The sequence below is a fragment of the Silene latifolia genome, unplaced genomic scaffold (assembly GCF_048544455.1).
Source record: "Silene latifolia isolate original U9 population unplaced genomic scaffold, ASM4854445v1 scaffold_57, whole genome shotgun sequence".
Classification (NCBI taxonomy): Eukaryota; Viridiplantae; Streptophyta; class Magnoliopsida; order Caryophyllales; family Caryophyllaceae; genus Silene; species Silene latifolia.
This window is the reverse complement of record NW_027413480.1, coordinates 2,939,164-2,957,557: the sequence shown is the minus strand read 5'-3', so window position 1 is coordinate 2,957,557 and position 18,394 is coordinate 2,939,164. Positions and strand designations below refer to the sequence as shown.

General features: G+C 34.4%; 2 protein-coding genes and 1 long non-coding RNA gene across 3 annotated transcripts in view; 1 reads left to right on the top strand and 2 right to left on the bottom strand.

The window, feature by feature from the left end:
- The window catches only part of LOC141639717 (uncharacterized), a 46,792-nt gene extending 41,647 nt beyond the window's left edge, over positions 1–5,145 (top strand). The window contains exon 3 of the long non-coding RNA XR_012542634.1: positions 4,471–5,145. This is a non-coding gene — a long non-coding RNA (uncharacterized LOC141639717). The remainder of the gene's footprint in view (positions 1–4,470) is intronic.
- Positions 5,146–7,632: 2,487 nt separating this feature from the next.
- Positions 7,633–8,313, bottom strand: LOC141639803 (uncharacterized). Its single transcript, XM_074448849.1, has 2 exons — positions 7,750–8,313; positions 7,633–7,656 (listed from the first exon to the last, which is right to left on the bottom strand). Exons 1-2 carry the CDS (start codon positions 8,311–8,313, stop codon positions 7,633–7,635), a joined length of 588 nt encoding a protein of 195 aa, XP_074304950.1.
- A 124-nt stretch (positions 8,314–8,437) lies between these two features.
- LOC141639802 (protein FAR1-RELATED SEQUENCE 5-like) lies at positions 8,438–9,886 on the bottom strand. The gene has a single exon (XM_074448848.1). The coding sequence runs from the start codon at positions 9,884–9,886 to the stop codon at positions 8,438–8,440; it is 1,449 nt and encodes a 482-aa protein (XP_074304949.1).
- Positions 9,887–18,394: the final 8,508 nt, after the last annotated feature.

The following is an 18,394-nucleotide window of genomic DNA, read 5'->3' as shown; positions in this document are numbered from 1 at the left end:
GATGGTTGTTAGAGTCTAATGCATAATTGGAGAGTAATTTATTAGCTCTCATATGTTGTAAAGTTGAGATCATTTCTCTAAATTGGGTTCATTTATTATCAAAGATTTGGTTTTTGTTTTGGTTAGCGCTGCGACTACCGTCTTAGCTCCACATATCCATAACGTGCTTTGGCACAAACCATTTCTATCCCTTTAACCCATTTGCCACCCTTATTGTCCTTGATACATGTACTTTTGTCTACATATGATGATTGCATATTAGTTGGGGAAATCCCTATCACATTAGATTGCATGCATGTTTCATAAGTTGAGTGAGTGTTTCTACTTATTTCTATCTTCACATATAACTCACCCTATATACTTATGAGTGCATGAGTGAATCCGCGAGAATCCGACTAATTTGTCTTGCAAGATCGAAAGGTATTTGGCATTTGTATCTAGTATGGTGACTTGAGACTTGAGCTACGTTTTCTATTTCCCGTACCTTTGAATTTGTTTTATTGGTACACTTTAGTCATTACTTTGTTCTGAGATATGGATAGCTTGGGATTTGTATGTGCATTAAACATTAGCTCTGAGTCGTTTATTCGCCATTTGTATGATTGCCTTTTGTAATGTGTATTGCTTTGCTTGAGGACAAGCAAAGAGATGGTTTGGGGAGTTTGATGAGTCATAATTATATACATATTTATGCCTCCCCTTAATTACTTTTGATACGGTTTTCGTGTTAGTTTATATCATTTACATGCCTTTTATGTTAGAATGTTAATACTTCCGCCTTTTGATGTTTAATGCAGGAATGATGCATTTGAGGAGCAAAGGAATGAAATGGGCATCGCGGAGTGAGCATGAAGGGATACACGAAGCATGGCACGAGAATCCATAAGAATGAAGGAAGAGAAGTTAAGAAGAAAACACGAAGAAAAGAGCTTCTTATTACAAGTGCCTCCTTTGAAGAGCCATATCTCGAGTTTTACAACAGATTTTCAAGTGATTCCAATTGGATGTGAAAGCTTATCTTCTTAGCTTTCCAACGCCGCAAAAATCGCTTGTTTCTGACAAGTAACGAAGAAATGGCGGTCGTTTGAAGTTCAGTGCGCGAAGCAGGAAATTGGTGCCTCGATCGAGTCAGCCTTGGCTCGATCGAGGAACTTCATGCTCGATCGAGTCACTCTCGACTCGATCGAGGAACCAACCTAATCAACTAAATTTCGCAATGTCGAGAGTTGGGTGTTCTTGAACTTTGGTGCCTCGATCGAGTCACCCTTGGCTCGATCGAGGAACCTTCCAGTTTTATAATTCCCGCAACTTTCCTTAAGTCGGTTATGTATTGCTATAAATACCAAAACTCGTACCCTAGGTTATTTTATGCTTTATTTTACATAGGTTTAATATAGATACCTTAGAAAACTCTCTCAAATACTTAGTTTAGTTTATTTATTGTTCTTACTTCCGGATCTAGCTATTTACGGTATTGTTCTTAATCTTTCCTTTATTATTAATCATTTATTTCATTGTTCATCTTTTATGCTTGCAATCATGTTTCTTATTAATGTTATTGTTGTTCTTCTTTCTATTATGCGTAGCTAAATCTCTTATCTAGGGTGAAAGGGGATCTAGGTTGTTAGAAAAGGGATTATTATGAATTGATTGTTAAATTGCTCTTAATTGTTGTTTGATTATCGTACTACTTCTAATTAGTTAATTACTGATCAGAATTGATTAATTAGTCTTGCATAAACTAGGATTATCACCGACCGGGTTAAGACTAGTATAGGCCACGATAATTGAATAGAGATAATTTAATGATAGCGACCGCATGTTAAATTAGATCTAAAAGAAATATTGAATCGACCGATCATATGACTTTCAACAATATACATTGCTCAATCAATGAATTAAAATTCTACCCTTTGACGACGACCTAGTGAACCCGATCCCTAGACCTTTTAATATTATTGTTATTCATCTTTTATTTACTTGCAATTAGTCGATTAGCATACAAACAATCAAACCCTCAAAATTGGTTACCTTAAGACGGAATTAAATATAAACAAACTAGATAATCACCGCCTCCCTGTGGATTCGACCCTGACTTACCGCTAGCTATTTTGTTAGTAGTAGTTTAGGTTTACTTTGATTAAGGCAAACGACTGAAAATAACCTTATCAAATTTGGCGCCGTTGCCGGGGAAAAAAGAAGAAAAAGAAAAAAAAAGAGGAAAAAATCGAAAAATTGAAAAAGAGGAAAGAAAAGAAAAGAGATTGCTTCATTTGGTTTTGTCAAGGATCAAAAGGATGGTTGTTAGAGTCTAATGCATAATTGGAGAGTAATTTATTAGCTCTCATATGTTGTAAAGTTGAGATCATTTCTCTAAATTGGGTTCATTTATTATCAAAGATTTGGTTTTTGTTTTGGTTAGCGCTGCGACTACCGTCTTAGCTCCACATATCCATAACGTGCTTTGGCACAAACCATTTCTATCCCTTTAACCCATTTGCCACCCTTATTGTCCTTGATACATGTACTTTTGTCCACATATGATGATTGCATATTAGTTGGGGAAATCCCTATCACATTAGATTGCATGCATGTTTCATAAGTTGAGTGAGTGTTTCTACTTATTTCTATCTTCACATATAACTCACCCTATATACTTATGAGTGCATGAGTGAATCCGCGAGAATCCGACTAATTTGTCTTGCAAGATCGAAAGGTATTTGGCATTTGTATCTAGTATGGTGACTTGAGACTTGAGCTACGTTTTCTATTTCCCGTACCTTTGAATTTGTTTTATTGGTACACTTTAGTCATTACTTTGTTACAGATATGGATAGCTTGGGATTTGTATGTGCATTAAACATTAGCTCTGAGTCGTTTATTCGCCATTTGTATGATTGCCTTTTGTAATGTGTATTGCTTTGCTTGAGGACAAGCAAAGAGATGGTTTGGGGAGTTTGATGAGTCATAATTATATACATATTTATGCCTCCCCTTAATTACTTTTGATACGGTTTTCGTGTTAGTTTATATCATTTACATGCCTTTTATGTTAGAATGTTAATACTTCCGCCTTTTGATGTTTAATGCAGGAATGATGCATTTGAGGAGCAAAGGAATGAAATGGGCATCGCGGAGTGAGCATGAAGGGATACACGAAGCATGGCACGAGAATCCATAAGAATGAAGGAAGAGAAGTTAAGAAGAAAACACGAAGAAAAGAGCTTCTTATTACAAGTGCCTCCTTTGAAGAGCCATATCTCGAGTTCTACAACAGATTTTCAAGTGATTCAAATTGGAGGTGAAAGCTTATCTTCTTAGCTTTCCAACGCCGCAAAAATCGCTTGTTTCTGACAAGTAACGAAGAAATGGCGGTCGTTTGAAGTTCAGTGCGCGAAGCAGGAAATTGGTGCCTCGATCGAGTCAACCTTGGCTCGATCGAGGAACTTCATGCTCGATCGAGTCACTCTCGACTCGATCGAGGAACCAACCTAATCAACTAAATTTCGCAATGTCGAGAGTTGGGTGTTCTTGAACTTTGGTGCCTCGATCGAGTCACCCTTGGCTCGATCGAGGAACCTTCCAGTTTTATAATTCCCGCAACTTTCCTTAAGTCGGTTATGTATTGCTATAAATACCAAAACTCGTACCCTAGGTTATTTTATGCTTTATTTTACATAGGTTTAATATAGATACCTTAGAAAACTCTCTCAAATACTTAGTTTAGTTTATTTATTGTTCTTACTTCCGGATCTAGCTATTTACGGTATTGTTCTTAATCTTTCCTTTATTATTAATCATTTATTTCATTGTTCATCTTTTATGCTTGCAATCATGTTTCTTATTAATGTTATTGTTGTTCTTCTTTCTATTATGCGTAGCTAAATCTCTTATCTAGGGTGAAAGGGGATCTAGGTTGTTAGAAAAGGGATTATTATGAATTGATTGTTAAATTGCTCTTAATTGTTGTTTGATTATCGTACTACTTCTAATTAGTTAATTACTGATCAGAATTGATTAATTAGTCTTGCATAAACTAGGATTATCACCGACCGGGTTAAGACTAGTATAGGCCACGATAATTGAATAGAGATAATTTAATGATAGCGACCGCATGTTAAATTAGATCTAAAAGAAATATTGAATCGACCGATCATATGACTTTCAACAATATACATTGCTCAATCAATGAATTAAAATTCTACCCTTTGACGACGACCTAGTGAACCCGATCCCTAGACCTTTTAATATTATTGTTATTCATCTTTTATTTACTTGCAATTAGTCGATTAGCATACAAACAATCAAACCCTCAAAATTGGTTACCTTAAGACGGAATTAAATATAAACAAACTAGATAATCACCGCCTCCCTGTGGATTCGACCCTGACTTACAGCTAGCTATTTTGTTAGTAGTAGTTTAGGTTTACTTTGATTAAGGCAAACGACTGAAAATAACCTTATCACTAGGCAGCGTCGCGGGTGTACTGGCTGGTTGTTGTCGGCAATGAAGATGGAACATCAGGTCAGAGGAGTTCGTGGTGGTTTAATCAGGTTTGTCGCCGATTGATGTCGTGTTCATATGGTCATGAGTATTGGTGAATCGTATCGAGTTTCGATCCTGGGCAGAGGGTTGCACGAAATTGATGGATTTTGATGAAGATTATGATGTTGATTAATTGATTATGAGTTCGATGGTGCTCGATGGGGTTGAAATTGAATGATTTGGGGATTTTGATGGGGTTGAAATTGATTGATTTCGGGATTTTGATGGGGCTCGATGGTAGCTGCTGCTCCGCTCGTGGTGTTTCTGAGACTGAGAGTGGGATTTATATCATCATCTAAATATAGTAGGCAGTGCAGTGTACACTACTACTACTAATACTAAGCACTGATCCAACCGACACTGTGACGTTGCTAGGGATTATACAATCACAATACATAGATTAGTAGATTTCTGGAATTAGGATTGGATTCTACTCCACGTACCACATACCTTTCTCTATTATTTTATACTTATTATTAATAAATTAGCTATTACGAGTACCCTATTTTATTTTAAAAAATTGATGTATCCGTCTTAAATAAAACGGATTAAATTATATATATTCGAACTTTTATATATATGGCACAAACCTTGTCATCCTTCTTTTGTTTCATCTTTTATACTTAAAAGCCTTATTTTTTGTTTTATGTTTAGTTTATAAGGAATATTGTCGTTTTTTAACAAAAATTTGGGTTCTAAACGTATTAGCGTATGCAAATTCTCATTTAAGACGGGTATATCCGTCTCAAGAATCGTAAACTTAAGACAGGTCAAATATACTCATGTAGGAGGCATAAGATCAAAGTAGAATACTTGGGAAAAAAGAAAAATATTTGTTATATATGCACGATATTTTTGATATATAACCCGTCTTAAATTTAAGACGGAAACTAGCTAATTAGCTTATTGGTCAGCTGTAAATCTAGAGGAGTGGAGCCCATGTCGCATGTTTTGTGGACCCATCTTCGTTGTTCACTAGGTTGTTTTTTTCCTGCTTTCACACTTTGCTTTATTTATCCCATCTCTTGCGCCCCGAAACATTTAGTGTAATCCTCCACCAGTCCAACCCTAATTTATTTATTAGTTGTACTTATCGCAGTTTCCTTATGTCCTTATTATGGAGCTTGATCGACCTCCCAACTCATTGAACTTGTCAAGTCCCAACCAACACAGTACTCATGACCATCAGAATTATGCATCTTTTGGTTGTGCTTGCTTACACTTTTGTCCTCGTCTTCTTCTTCGACATTATTATTGATGCCAGGAAACCCTCTTAAGTCTTGTAAAGTTTCTATACTATCTTGGTTGGTGACTGGTACGACTTGTTGGTCGTCTTCTTTCTTGGGACTCATGGAAGAATAATGAGATGGTTTTGAATTGTAGGATATTTCCTATTTTGTATCAAGTAGGAGGCAGCAGCTAAATAACGCAACAAGAAGCATTTATAGAATTATACTGTAGTACACAAGCCACTATGTGATATGGAAACTTATCTTGTTTAAAGAAGTGACAATCAAACACAAGGGATTACGATATGGAGTAAAAACATTTAGGAACATGGAAGGATGGTTGCTTGGGATGAACTACTTTCGCTTCCAACCATACTCTAAGTGCGTTAGATGATATCAACATCATTCCTCAACAATGATTATTTTCATAGCATAGGTGCAAAGACCCATATCTAGAGAAATAAAACATTATACACGCTAAAGCTGAGAATGAGCATAAAGGAAAATCAAAGTGGCACCGGAATAACATCACAATAACACCAGAATAACAGCACAATAGCATGCGGTAAAAAAAGAGTAAAAAAATTAAAGTAGTAAAAAAAATCAAAGTATTAAAAAAATCAAAGTGACACCGGAATAACATAACAATAACAGCAGAATAACAGTAGAATAACATCACAATAACACGTGGTAAAAAAAAGAAAAAAAATCAAAGTCGTAAAAAAAATCAAAGTTACACCGAAATAGCATCACAATAACAGCAGAATAACAGTAGAATAACAGCACAATAACACGTGGTAAAACAAAAAAGAAAAAAAATCAAGGTCGTAAAAAAAATTAAAGCAACACCGGAATAACATCACAATAACACCAGAATAACAGCACAATAACATGCGGTAAAAAAGAGTAAAAAAATCAAAGTAGTAAAAAAAATCAAAGTAGTAAAAAACTCAAAGTGACACCGGAATAACATCACAATAACAGCAGAATGACAATAGAATAACAACACAATAACACGTGGTAAAAAAAAAAAAGAAAAAAAAATCAAAGTCGTAAAAAAAATCAAAGTAACAGCAGAATAACATCACAATAACAGCGAAATAACAATAACAACAAAATAACATGTGGTAAAAAAAAGAGAAAAAAATCAAAGTCGTAAAAAAATCAAAGTAAAAAAAACACAATAACAGCATAATAACACGAGATAAAAAAATAAGAGTAAAAAAATTCAAGTAAAAAAAATCTGGTACAAAAAGAAAAAAAAAGGTAACATAATGAGAAAATTAGAGAAAAACATAAGAGAAAAAAATCAAAGTTGTAAAAAAAAAAGCATAATAACACGAGGTAAAAAAAAAGGAGATAAAAAAAATTAAAGTAAAAAAAAAGTAGCACTAGAAAAAAGAGAAAATAAGTAAATAACACTGATTTTATATGACAAGTAATTAAGGGAAATGGCGTTAATGTGAAACAAGATCACGTTGTGACATTGACTATATTGACATGTTATAGTAACAAGTTTTTGATGTGACACTGAAGGTAACTGACATGTTCTAATCATTTTGTTACAGTAATAATGTGCTGATGTTACAGTTAAAGGAAAATGGGGTTACTGTGAAACAAGATGACGTTTGTAATAGAATTATGACTTCTTGGCAAAAAAATTATTGCAAACACAAACTGTGTAAATGTTCTACTTTTTTTTATTGAAGTAACCATGTCTCAAAAAATTACATAAACTGTGTAAATGTTCTAATCCGAAAAAACAAAAAAAAAGTAAAGTAATGTCTAAACAACAACAAAGTAAAGTAATGTCTAAATGGAATTGACTTAATGTCCATGCTGTTGCATCACCATCACTCAAACATCCTCTTCAGAAGTGCCCTGTTTAAATAAAAATAATTAAATGATGTTTAGTAAAATAAATTCAAAGGATATATAAACATGTAACAAGGGAAACAAAAAAAGAGAGAATACCGAATATATATCCTGTTTAGGACAATTGCGTTTGTCATGGTTCACCATTTCTTTGCAGCAGGCGCACAGTCTTTTGGGCTTCTGTGATTTCGCTATAGCCTCCTTCCTGGTAGATAAAAGCCTTTTCCCGCTGCCCTTGTTATTTGAGATTTTTGGTGGTAAGATTGTAACTTCTGAAGAATTTGTGAAGCCCAACAATTGCTCTATCTCTTTCTCCTTGGATGATACCTCTAATGATACAGGACTGACTTCCTCTCTAAAAGTCTTCAAAGTTGCAGCTAATTCTTTAATTCGATCTACATAAAGAGTTTTCGCAACACCAATTGTAGAATAAAACTCTGACCACACATTAGAAATCTCCATGTTAATAACATCAGCAGGCTCACAATCCTCGACGAGATTCCCGGGGAGAATTGAAAAAGGATTTCTATAAGAAACCTTGCACCAGCGAGGGACAATGTATTTGCCAGGAATGCTTTTAAGAAGGTTAGCTGACAAAACCCAAAAAAACATGTCTGCAAAGTAGACCTTTACTTTCAAAAAGTTTGCAAGTACACTTAACATCTTCTGTTGTGGCAGTGTAAGAGACCTGAAATGTAGTATGTCTCAACTCATCATTTACATCATATACACGAATGTCCCCATTCAAAGGCATACCAGCAAGCCCGCAGACGGAAGTGTGCTTAAATTAAGCTTGCACATGATAAAAAACTTTATGAGTATAGACAGATGCAGCATGTAACTCAATCTTAGTCGGCGATGGAGTAGTAACTGGTAAATTGTGCTCACTGTCATTGTCTAGAAATTTTTGTAAGTAACGTTGTTGTTCAATGGCTGTTTCATACCGCATCCATAACTCAACCAAAGTTCCATAGTGATTCTGATAACGCTTAAAGAAGGAATTTGCACTCTCGGATCTCTGAGTTGTCCTTAATAGGCTTCCCATTGGCATGTCCCTAAAGAATCCTGGAATCCAGAGATGCTTATCACGAAACATACTAGAAAGCCATTTATGGCCATCAAGGTCGAAGTCCTTCATAACTTCAAGCCACTTCTGCTCAAACTCCATTGGTTCTAAACTAGAATCCCACACAACAGAATTCAAACGAGATAGGAAATCAGTTTCTTTGCATGTGATTGCACCCACTTTAGCACTGACTTTCTCCATAATGTGCCACATGCAAAAACGATGACGGGCTGTTTTAAAGACTTTAGGAATGGCAAGTAACATCCCAGGGTCTTGGTCTGTGACGAGACATAAAGGTTCTTTTTTATCCATACAGTCCAAAAAAATTTTGAAACACCAAGCAAAAGAATCTTCATCCTCATGAGCAAGTAAAGCACACGCAAACATAACAGACCGCTTATGGTGATCAACTCCAGTAAACGGGGTGAATTTCATACGATATTTATTGGTTCCATAAGTAGCGTCATAGCTAAGCCCATCCCCAAATATAGAATAATTCCTCATACACTCAGCATCTGCCCAAAACACCCTGCTCAAACACTGATCATCATCAACCTCATACGCAAAATAAAAACCAGGTTTCATTTTTTTTAACTCTTCAAGGTTATTGATGAAAAGAGTTGAATCTTGTAAAGTTATATAACATTTGACATCCCTTGCAAAATTCTTAAAATCTGTCAAAGTCGCTCCAACATTAGCATAACCATCTGCATATACTTTGCAAAGTTGAAAACTCTTGTCTGCCCCAATATTCAACTTTGAATTATCAATTATTAACTTTTTTTGGAAACTAGAAAACTGCCTGACAACTTTATGGAAGTCTTTGTCTATAACAGAAAGAAGACGGTGATTATGAACAGCAACAAATTGATCGACTCTATAACCTCCACCCTCAACCGCTTCGACTCTCATCATTGCTGGACACCCAATCCTAGTAACTTTAACATTCCTTGAAACTTGAGTCTTAACAGTAGAATCAGTGTCAACCACTTGAGCAGGACACTTCAGTTTCCTTTTATTATCTCTAAAGCCTTGACGATTACAAACAATCGATTTCCTAAGTAATTCACCAGAACGGGTCCTAAGTAATTCACCAGAACGGGTACGTTTTGTGGTATGCAGCCTTGGTTCAAACCCACAGGAAATTGCATACACAACATAAAAACACATTGCTGAATCATAATCAACAAAATGCATAGATAGTTGAGGTGTGAACCCGTCCTCAACTAACCTAGTCCATCTCTGACTACCACCAGGAGTGTAACTCACTTGAAGTGGATGTATTTTTGTTGGGTGTGATGTGCACGTTGGAGTAAAAACAGAATCACGACAAGATTGGACTACTGAATAAAACAAAATGAAAATAAAAAATAAGAGACTACATATAGCACTTTAAAAGGAAAATTACAGTGTATTAATGTTACTAAAACAAAAAATGTTACAGTGACATGGAATGGGTGTTATAGGGATATGGTTTGCTATTCCAGTAATGATTACATGTGTTATAGTCATTTATCACATGTTACAGTAATATGGCATACATATTATAGTGACATGGAATCTGTTACAGCGATTTAGCCTATCTGTTATAGTAATTTCACATGTCAATATATTTAAATTAAATTTAAAATGCAAACAAATAAACAAAAAGCAACGCGTAATTCAGAATAAATCTGTTATAGTGAATTAAATTATATGTTACAGTTAGTAAATATGTGAATAGATAAAAAATTAAATTAAAAAAGAAACAATAGACAGGAAAAGACGTAATTCAGAACAGGATAAGCTGAAATAAATGTAAAATACTCAAATATACAGGTAAAGCCGGTTAAAATACACATGCAGACACAATAAAACGGTTTTAATTCGGAAAATAAAGGAAGTATAGTAATACCTGGATGATTGTAATCTTCAATCGAAACGCGAATCAATGGAGTAGAAGGAACAGTCGACATGAAAACAGAGACCTTCAAAAACGAATAAACAGTGATGAAGAAGCGTGAATCATTAAAAAAACTAATATGCAAGCAATTAGATGAAAAGGAAACCGAAATTGAATAACAATTGTACAATAAGTACAGAAATTACCTAAATAGAAAGGAATCGAAGACTGAAAGATATTGTTAGGTTCATATACCTATTATTAGACTCCTCTAATAGTGAACTAATTAACTTGTTAATTATTTGTTCTTTAGATCTAGTGCATGCATAACAAAATGAAAGATTTATGAGAAAAACAATGTTCCTTACATTGTATAATGGTTCGAAAATTTGGGCACAAGTAAGGTCACCTTCCTTCACTTGTTCTTGAGCTAATAATAATGGATGATCCTCCTAAGACTCCAAGTTTAGAAGCCACTCCAATAAATTGCACCCAAGATGAATCCCAAAAATCTCTACTAATATTAACTAGATATATAGTAGAAACAATACCTTAATAATACTAATATTCTTATATTACTACTTCTAGTAATAGATTTGGTATATTAATATTTGTTGAGAGTTTGAATGAATTTTGCATGTGAGGAATTTTAGAGAGAAACAAGTAAAACTAGCAAAACAAGCAAGTGAAAAATGAGCAACCAAAATGCCCATTAAATGGTGCCAAAACCGGTGGCCTTTTTGGAGCTACAAGGGAATCTTTTTCCACTTGTTTTATTCACTTGTTTTTGCTTTTGGTAGATTGTAGGATGTAGGTGTAAGATGTAGTATGCAATCTTTAGTATGTAGTGTCTCTTTCACACAATAACCAACAACAACATAAGACAAAAGAGCATCTTTGCTCATCTTATTATGGCCGAAATTTTGGTCTTTTATGGACCATTTTTGCCTTTTGTCATTTGTCCCACAAATGCTTATAAGTCTTATGTTTAGCAATCTTACATATTTTATTATTAATGTAATCATTTAACACTTAAATATTACAATTAATAATATAATATACACTCCACTTTTTGAGTAGTATACTACCATTATATCATCATATAATGGGTCCCATAATTACTAGTTAGTTAAAATTACAACTTCTTGTAACTATAAATAACTAATTACCTCTACCTCAAAACTTATATTAATACCTCAACTAATTTAGTAATATAACACTTAATTACTAAATTTAATCTTTATTTAATCACATTAAAATAAGACGCAAAATTGCACTCCCATAATTAAGGAATTAATTAATCAGACGCATACAATTAATTAAATATCTATTTGGGCTTCATCCTATAGGTGTGACCTAAAGGGATCAACCGACCACCACCGTCACACGACAGTAATGTCAAACTCTAGTTAGCCAATCATTACCGATTAATGACGGTCGATCGATCGTATAAAGAATCATCCCTCACGTATTCTTAATTTGAGATTTAATTATGATATTTAAATCATGTGATCGCACTATTGTTGAGGACACATTTCCCAACAATCTCCCACTTGTCCTCGACAAGTGTGCGTCACCATTTCTCTTGTCCTATTACAATCTCCCACTCAATGCAAGGTGTCTTGAAGTCGTACTTACATTTGATCATATCTTGAGTGGTTTTCTCGATCCGGAGATTAACGTCTGACCGAATTATCAATCATAGATACCTTCCGAGCGTGGCCACGCATTTCCGGTTAACTACTCCTCGAGTGGCCTTGAGATTTCAAACAACCCGACAAGGGGTGGACAATTTCTATCGCCCTATTCCTTCGTTCACCCACACCCATCATAACCCAAAATATACCCAGTTTGACCTCGTTTAAGAAATCGTAGAGTATAAATCAAAGCTAATCCGAAGTTGTGCCAACTTGGGCGAATAGTCTCTAGTCAAAAGAATTGACTCATAAGAATACTATAGTAGCTCTTGCCACGACCAGGCTTTATGAATTACTGAAACTCTATAAGCGGTCATCGCCGACGATTGTCCCATACATCTGCCTATGTGATCGACTAGTCATCCCATATGACTCTATGGCACTTGAACTTGCCATCAATCGCATCACACTCTAGTCACTTCGAGACGTCACCTCATATAAGTAACTAGGGGCGAATACCATGTCAATCCAGTTCACTTCAATGGGGTTCAATTTGTCTCTAAAACCCATTCGGACACGACAAGGTAGCGGGTGAGTTTAATAAAACTCAAACGATAAATGTGATTATCACATATGAATAGTCAATACACTATTACAACTTCTTATTCTATAATCTCTAGTGTATTAAAACACTAGTTAAAATGCAATACAAGCTTGGCAAGTGGATATACTTGATATCCATGTATTCCAACCTTTTAATTGCTATTTCCTTTCCATTCAATGTCATCTCTTAATGACATCAATGTCATCTCTTAATGACATGAATTTCTCTAAGTATATGTCTAGACTTCATACTAGACCCGAGCTCTTTAACTTGAAAGAAGCTCCCACTGTTATCGCATAACTTGTGATAAAGTCATTTGTAGAGGGATTCACCCTTAATCCTTACGTTGACCATTTTATCACAACTAACTTAGATTCCTTTTGTAGAATTTGCAATGCGCGAAACTAAAACACATTTCTTAGTTTCTTACTCCTTAGTTAATAACATTAGCATAGGATATCTTCTAATCCTTTTAAGCTTGGAAACTAAAGTTGGTGCAACCCTTCAACACTTTGACTTAGTTTATTATCCAAACATGTGTACAAGTCATCAATTGTACTTTAAGGCTTTCACAAGCCCATCATATGAATTAACTTATTATTGTCTCATAATGTACCTAGCAAATGGTACATCACTGCAGGTGCGTCCGTTGGCATACATAATCATTCTAATGGCGGAAACATTAGTAATCGATTTCATGTAATCAACAACTTAATGGGTTCAGTGAGCGACTATGATTCCATCATAGTAATTCCACTTTCATCATCATGAATAAGCCATTCAACTTTGTTGATGTTAAACAGATACGAAAGAACTTATCTTCATAAGACTCTCAATTCTATGCCAATTTATTCTCACATAGATTCAAAATCTAGAGTACTTTGCATCCCTTTCCATGTCTCCCAATTACTCTTACCAGAAGAGAGCATTGGTATATTATTCTCAATAAGTAATATGTTATCTACATATAAGACATGGAGAAACAATTATAGCTCCCACTTAACTTCATGTATATCATGATTCTTCAATCATGTGAATGAAACAATTCACTATAATCACATGAACGAAAAGTATAATCCTTTAATGCTAGCTTAAGACCATCTTGTGATCACTTAAGATAGCTATGCATAATATGTTAGGATTCTTAGATCTTCATCTAAGATTTTGTGTTTCAAACACTTCCTTCTCTAAATTCCCATTTTAGAAAAACGAATGTAAATCTCATTTGCCATTCTTCATTAAAATGAAATGCGGCAATTTCTAACATAATTAACCTTGATCAACATCTTCATGTAAATCTTATGCATTTGTACTCTGGAGCTCTATTTACTTTTGAGGAGACCCGCGCCTTAAAGTAAATCTACTCTTGAGTTACAATTTTTGGATTGTAATGTTTCGGCTCGTATGTATGATGGTCATGATCCTATCACTTTCACAAAGTAATATTATTAAACAATAAGACATGTGTGATAAACTCCCACTGAACTATACTTCTAATCTATCTTCATAGACTATAGTTCATATACACTCCAACTCTATAATTCTATTACTTTCACAAAGTAACATTTCAACTATAAGAGATGTTTGTGACGATACAATCTTCTCCCACTCTATCTCTCAGAAATACACCTAATTTCTTGAGAGATAGCTTTGTGAGTCACAAATATATTTAACGGAGTATTAGGAGTTTTCAAAGACTATATATTAACTTTCAAGAGGCCATCCTCACATGGCAGCTTTGATAATATGACAGTCTGATCCATGTAATCTGGTTTAATAGACTCTCTATTCTAGGTATCTCACGGTTGACCATCCAATTAGAATAATATGTCCAATTACTATCATGAATTCCCTACTTGATGAATTCAAAAACTCATTACAACTTTAGAATTGATCTTATATAAATAAGTTGTTACTTTAAGTAACAAAGACATAAGGAGAATCAGATTCATAGCTTATGGACATATAATGATCCCATCATCATAATCGTCTACTTGATCAATTTAAGTTGTTTATCTAATGTTTCTCTACGCAAGTAATTAATGATGATGATTTTAGAACAAACAACATAATAAAACAAGTGATTTGGGTTGAAAACCAAATCACCAATATCCAAAATACAACCCGTGTTCAAAGGATACAAACCAATTTCCAAGTCACACAAGGAAATCAAAATAGTTCTAAAACATGAAATTCATCATAAAATTAAAGACAAAGCAAATTTAAAAGCCAAGCTTCCATTGATCCATCACCATGGTCGGCTACTCTAGCTTCCCTCGTGATTCTCTAGACTTGCTTTTCCTTGCCTTTGTCCTTGCTAGGAGGGGGCCCTATTTACAATAAAAAGGGTAATCATCACAACTTGTATCACATACTAATTGAGATTGAAACATAAAAGATAGGGATATTTATATACCTACTGGAGTAACCTTTCCAGCTTTGATGTCGCCAAGATACTTGGAACAGTTTCTCTTCCAATGCCCAACACCACAACAATAGTGGCACTTGTCCCCGGATGGGGCACTGTACTTGGGCTTGGAGGTGCTTGCTTCATAAGTCTTAGCTTTGTTCCTGTTGGGAGTTCGCTTCTTTCCCTTTTTCCCACTTTTCTTGAAGGTTCCTTTGCTCTTTTGATTGACATTGAGCACATCTTTGGTGGTGCTAACACTTAGCCCCATATCCCTTTCGGCTTGCACAAGCATTTTGTGCAATTCATCAAGGGAAACCTTCTTATCTTGCATATTAAAATTCACTCGGAATTGAACATATGCTTTGATTTTGCTTAGGGAATGAAGAATTCGATCAATCACGAGTTCATCGGGAATTTCCACCTTATGCGATTTCAAGGTCTCAACATGCTCTATCAACTTGAGCACATGTGGGCTCACCTTTTGGCCCTCTTTGATGTTTAGATCAAAGAATGCGGAAGCCGCCTCATATTGAATGACCCTAGGAGCTCGTGAAAACATGTTCACAAGCTTCATGTAGATCTCATGGGCGGTGCTAATCTTTATAGCACTTCGTTGGAGTTCGGCCTCCATAGCAAAAATCAATACATTTTTCATTGCGGCCGACTCTTTTTGGTAATCCTCATAGGATTGCCTAGCGGCGGACCTAGTATTAGGTGGTTCGGTGGGAGATGCCTCGGTAAGGTAACGAAGCTTGTCGTCACCTTGCGCGGCCAAGCGAAGTTGTGCATCCCAATCGGCGAAATTGGACTCATTCTTTTCTAACTTACATCGATCCATGAAGGATCGGAGCCATGACACATTGGAAAGCGGGGTGGAACTAGTGGATGCGGACGCGTTTGGAGTTGTCATTGCAGTTGATTAAAACAAATTTTGACTACAAAATAGGAAATGAAGGAATTAATTTACATCTATCATTTTAATAATACTCGTAAATTTAACTACAAGTATTGCATTTATATAGTGACCTCCACCCAACTACATAAATGATTCCGAGATCCAAATTCATATTAACTTGGGCACGGTGAGCCGATTCATCCCTTATTAATATAACTCGGTAGATTAACCTTTTAATCGATTCTACTTTTAGAACTCTCGGTTGATAAAAATTACTCTAATTCTCATCTTTAGCCCGGAACACATGCGACTACGGTCAACAATACTTCCGTTGAGCTCAATCCAAATTTCGATGTAATAACATTTTACTACCCCACTTCGCCAACGTAACAAGGTTTGTATTACGGTGAAGCCGGATTAACTCCCTTGTGAAATTGGTACTTCATGAGTTTCTACTATTTGGCAAGGCTTTTTCTCAATTTTTAATATGTGAGGGGTCTTGTCAATTTATTATCTATCACGTTTTAAGTGAACTAAAGCAGTGAACTACGATAATTATAATTGACACGGTCGATGACTTGATATGATATGCATGTATTGTTATGGCGATTTGGCAATGCATGTAACATATTAAAAGAAATGCAAAGCAATAAATAAAATTCCTAGTATGGCCTTCCTAAAATAGAAAATCAAATAATCTATTACATATTCGGAAACCAACTCCTTTAGTCCCTTGAATCTTCAATCGGCACGCCTCCCAAGACACCGTCTTTGTCGGATCACCTTTCCGAATGGCACCGTCTTTGAAGATACTCCATAATTACAAATAATAATAATAAAAATACAAAGCTATTCCTATTATACATTTGTAAAATGGAAAAACTAATGAAATAGAAATAAAAGTGATACGAGATCACATTAAATTACAACCGAATCAATATTCCCTTTCATTACGGGTAATATCGATTAAAACTAAGGCCATACTAAGATAAAATTACATAATCCAAAATTATATAAATAAAATACATTCAACAATTGAAATATGCAGCATAATAATATGTACCTATCATGCAAAATGATGTGCCAAATCGCCCTATTTAACTTATGTCGTACATATAACCCGGTTTCATGGAAATATGTGATAATAACCTTTTAAAATCACTAATTAACACTTAAATCACATCTAAGCTCAAGTTAATTATCCTAACACATTTTAGGACTCAAAAATTAGTCATCACATAATTTTTGACAATAATTCAACTTGATTTAATTTTATGCTCATTTTTTGACCTTAAAATCATCATTTATATGTAATAAATCCAAATTAAATCATAAAAGTTTTAAAATTTGAATTTTTAAATTTTTGAACATTCTGGAATAATTTCATGACCCTCATAATGTCAAAAAACATGGTTAAAATTTTCGAATTAATTTTGAGAAAATATAGTTGCATTTTATCGGTTTTATCTCATAAAATACATAAAGTATCCGAAAATTACTACAATAATTTTTACAACTTTAGATCTGATTAGTGGGATATTTATGCAACTTAAAATAATTTTCTCAAGCCATGCAATACGTTTTAGCTAATTTTTGCTAAAATAGTCACTATTTATGCCATTTTTACTCAAAAATCCATAAATCATGCTAAATAAGATATTTAAATCTACAAATTTACATACTCTCTGTAAATCTTGCATGTGACATCATATTAAAAGATCATGGCTTAATTCGAAATTTAACTAATTTTAACCATTTTACCTCCTTTAATCCATTTTTATCTCATAAAAATCATAAAACATGCAAAATTAATTAAATTAACTCGTCCTTTTACACACTTCTTGTAAAATATGCATGTGAGGTTATATAAATTTTTCAAGGTCAGAAACGAAATTTAACTATTTTTAGCATTTTAATTCCCATTTTAGTCATAAAAATGTAATAAAATGACCAAAAATCCTTAAAATGAGCAATAAATTTCCATGAATCATAAAATTGACCTAAAAACATTTTAGGACCAGAATATATAACATGCAAGGTGATTTCGTGGCTTATACTTATAAATCACAAATTTTTAAGTTTTATATGTTAACCTTTTAACTCGGAAAAACAATAACCGATTATGCATGCAACATCCTATGCTCTGATACCACTTGTTAGGTTCATATACCTATTATTAGACTCCTCTAATAGTGAACTAATTAACTTGTTAATTATTTGTTCTTTAGATCTAGTGCATGCATAACAAAA

Coding starts and splice junctions, on each gene's coding strand:
- LOC141639803 (XM_074448849.1), bottom strand. CDS start 8,313: ATGTTAAGTGTACTTGCAAACTTTTTGAAAGTAAAGGTCTACTTTGCA. Junction 7,657..7,749: donor CTAAACAGGATATATATTCG/GTATTCTCTCTT, acceptor TTATTTAAACAG/GGCACTTCTGAAGAGGATGT.
- LOC141639802 (XM_074448848.1), bottom strand. CDS start 9,886: ATGTGTTTTTATGTTGTGTATGCAATTTCCTGTGGGTTTGAACCAAGG.